Source organism: Pundamilia nyererei, unplaced genomic scaffold (assembly GCF_000239375.1).
Source record: "Pundamilia nyererei isolate P.nyererei 1_Seehausen unplaced genomic scaffold, PunNye1.0 scaffold00201, whole genome shotgun sequence".
Classification (NCBI taxonomy): Eukaryota; Metazoa; Chordata; class Actinopteri; order Cichliformes; family Cichlidae; genus Pundamilia; species Pundamilia nyererei.
The window spans coordinates 590180-592128 of NW_005187602.1; the positions used below are offsets into that span (position 1 = coordinate 590180).

The following is a 1949-nucleotide window of genomic DNA, read 5'->3' on the forward strand; positions in this document are numbered from 1 at the left end:
AAAAACTGAACACGGGTCTCACAGACCCGAACACCATACAAGGGTTAAACTACTTGTGGTTCCATCTGCTATATCTGAGCCAGACACAAGCTCGATGCTATAGGAAGCAGCACTCCGTGTGGTAAAGCTGAACAAAGCCCACAGAAAAACAAGGGTTGGAGCCAGGGGCTACAAAAGCCTCCTCCCTGTTTCTGAAAGATTTCAGGACCAAGCCTCTTCCTGCTACCTCCCTGGGTGGCCAGTGTCCTGGGGGACTCTTGGAGCTGTCCTGGGAGACTCTTGGGGGCAAACCCTTCGATGGTTTATAAAATGATGCGGGGTTATCATTTATAGTTCCTGTGTTGGCCATCAGTGATGGCATTAACCACTTTTTTTCCCCAATGGTGACACATCCTCAGCACGGGGAGGTTCAAGCAATGGAAAGCTCCACTTTTCTGACAAGGAAGGGCTATCAGGGAGATGACAATCATCAGGCTATTTTGGCTTACACATGTCTGCAGCATCGCTTGGAGATCTGGGGCATTGCCTAGAACACCTAAGCCTGAACCTCAACTGGAGGTTGACAGGTTGCCCCAGTCTGTGGTTACTACTCTGTTGGGAGTCCATGCTACATCAACCAGGGCAGTTTGCTGAGGAATGTTCAAAGCAATGCATGCAGATTCTTTTAACCCTCTCAGGCTCAAATTAAACTTAAACTTTTTATTGCTAATGCACAACCAAGTCCTGCAGTGGTACTTCTGAGTAAAAAAACCCTCATAAAATATGTATGTGGGGTAATCAGGTCGTTAGTTTTTAACTGTTGCAAATCTGCAACGCCTGCCTTGAGAGGGTTAATCCCATTTCTAACCTTATTTCAACCACCTTCTTTACATAGGAAGTTGTGACAGGAAACTTACATCCAATGCAGACTCTTGGGATGGCCAGTTCTGATCATCCTCACCTACAACCAGCAGCAGAGGACACTGTAGCCGTCCCACCTGAACAGACAAAAACAGCAGAAGTTTTGTTTTTTTCACCGTTTTCAACTATGGAAGTTTCATGAAATTATGCATGGCTTTCTATCACCTCTTGCTGGCATGGTTCTAAGGGTTTCTGTTGTTCGTTTCTGTTCTGAGTTTTGAATTCTTAGTTATAGATTTCAGCTTTGGATTTTTAGTGAATATTTTTAAGTTTTGCTTTTTCATTGTTGGACAGTTGTAACCAACAGTGGCGTTGTTGTTAGCACTGTTGCCTCACATCAAGAAGGTCCTTAGTTTGATTCCACCATCTAGCCTGGGCCTTTCTATGAGAGGTTTTTCTGGGTACTTCAGCTTCCTCCCATGGTCCAAAGACATGGAAATAGTTGGATTAGGTTAATTGGTTCAAAATTGGCCATAGGCCTGAAGGTAAATGGAAATGGTTGTCTGTCTGTGTTAGCCCTGAGACAGACTGGCGATCTATCCATAGTGTACCCTGTCTCTCATCCTACAGCTGCTGGGGTAGGCCCCAGCACCCTTGCAACACTGAATTGGATAAGTGGAGGAGAATGGATGGTTTTACTGTTTAGTGTTTGAAGTTAAAGTAGTGAGATTGGGGACTGCCTGTCCCTCCTTGGGATTTGAAAGTAGGGCTGATGAGCTTGCAGCATAAGCCATCAGAAAGCAATTTTCATCCATCTATGTTGTACTGCTTGTCTGGATTTGAGTAACGGGGGCAACAGTCTGAGATGAGTCGGTCAGGCCTGAACTCAACCCAGCTACCTCTTCCAGCTCATTCGGAGGACACATTGCGTCTAACTTATTGGGTAAAAAATCAAGTTGATCCATTGGTTTCCTTGATTAATTTGTTGGCACACATTGAGTCATGCCTAAGCCAGCTAAAGAGATGGGATATTCTGGGTCTGCCCGAGGGCCTCCTCCCCTCAGGACATGCCTGAAATATCTCACCTGCGAGGAGTTGTTTTTTTTTTT

The 1949-nt window shown here is 45.2% G+C and overlaps 1 protein-coding gene across 1 annotated transcript in view; it reads right to left on the reverse strand.

Annotated features, from left to right (window-relative positions):
* LOC102196214 (acyl-coenzyme A thioesterase 4-like) overlaps positions 1–1949 on the reverse strand; it is a 33607-nt gene that overhangs the window by 2135 nt on the left and 29523 nt on the right. The window contains exon 9 of the mRNA XM_005747628.1: positions 897–977. Coding sequence (XP_005747685.1) covers positions 897–977 — 81 coding nt within the window. The remainder of the gene's footprint in view (positions 1–896; positions 978–1949) is intronic.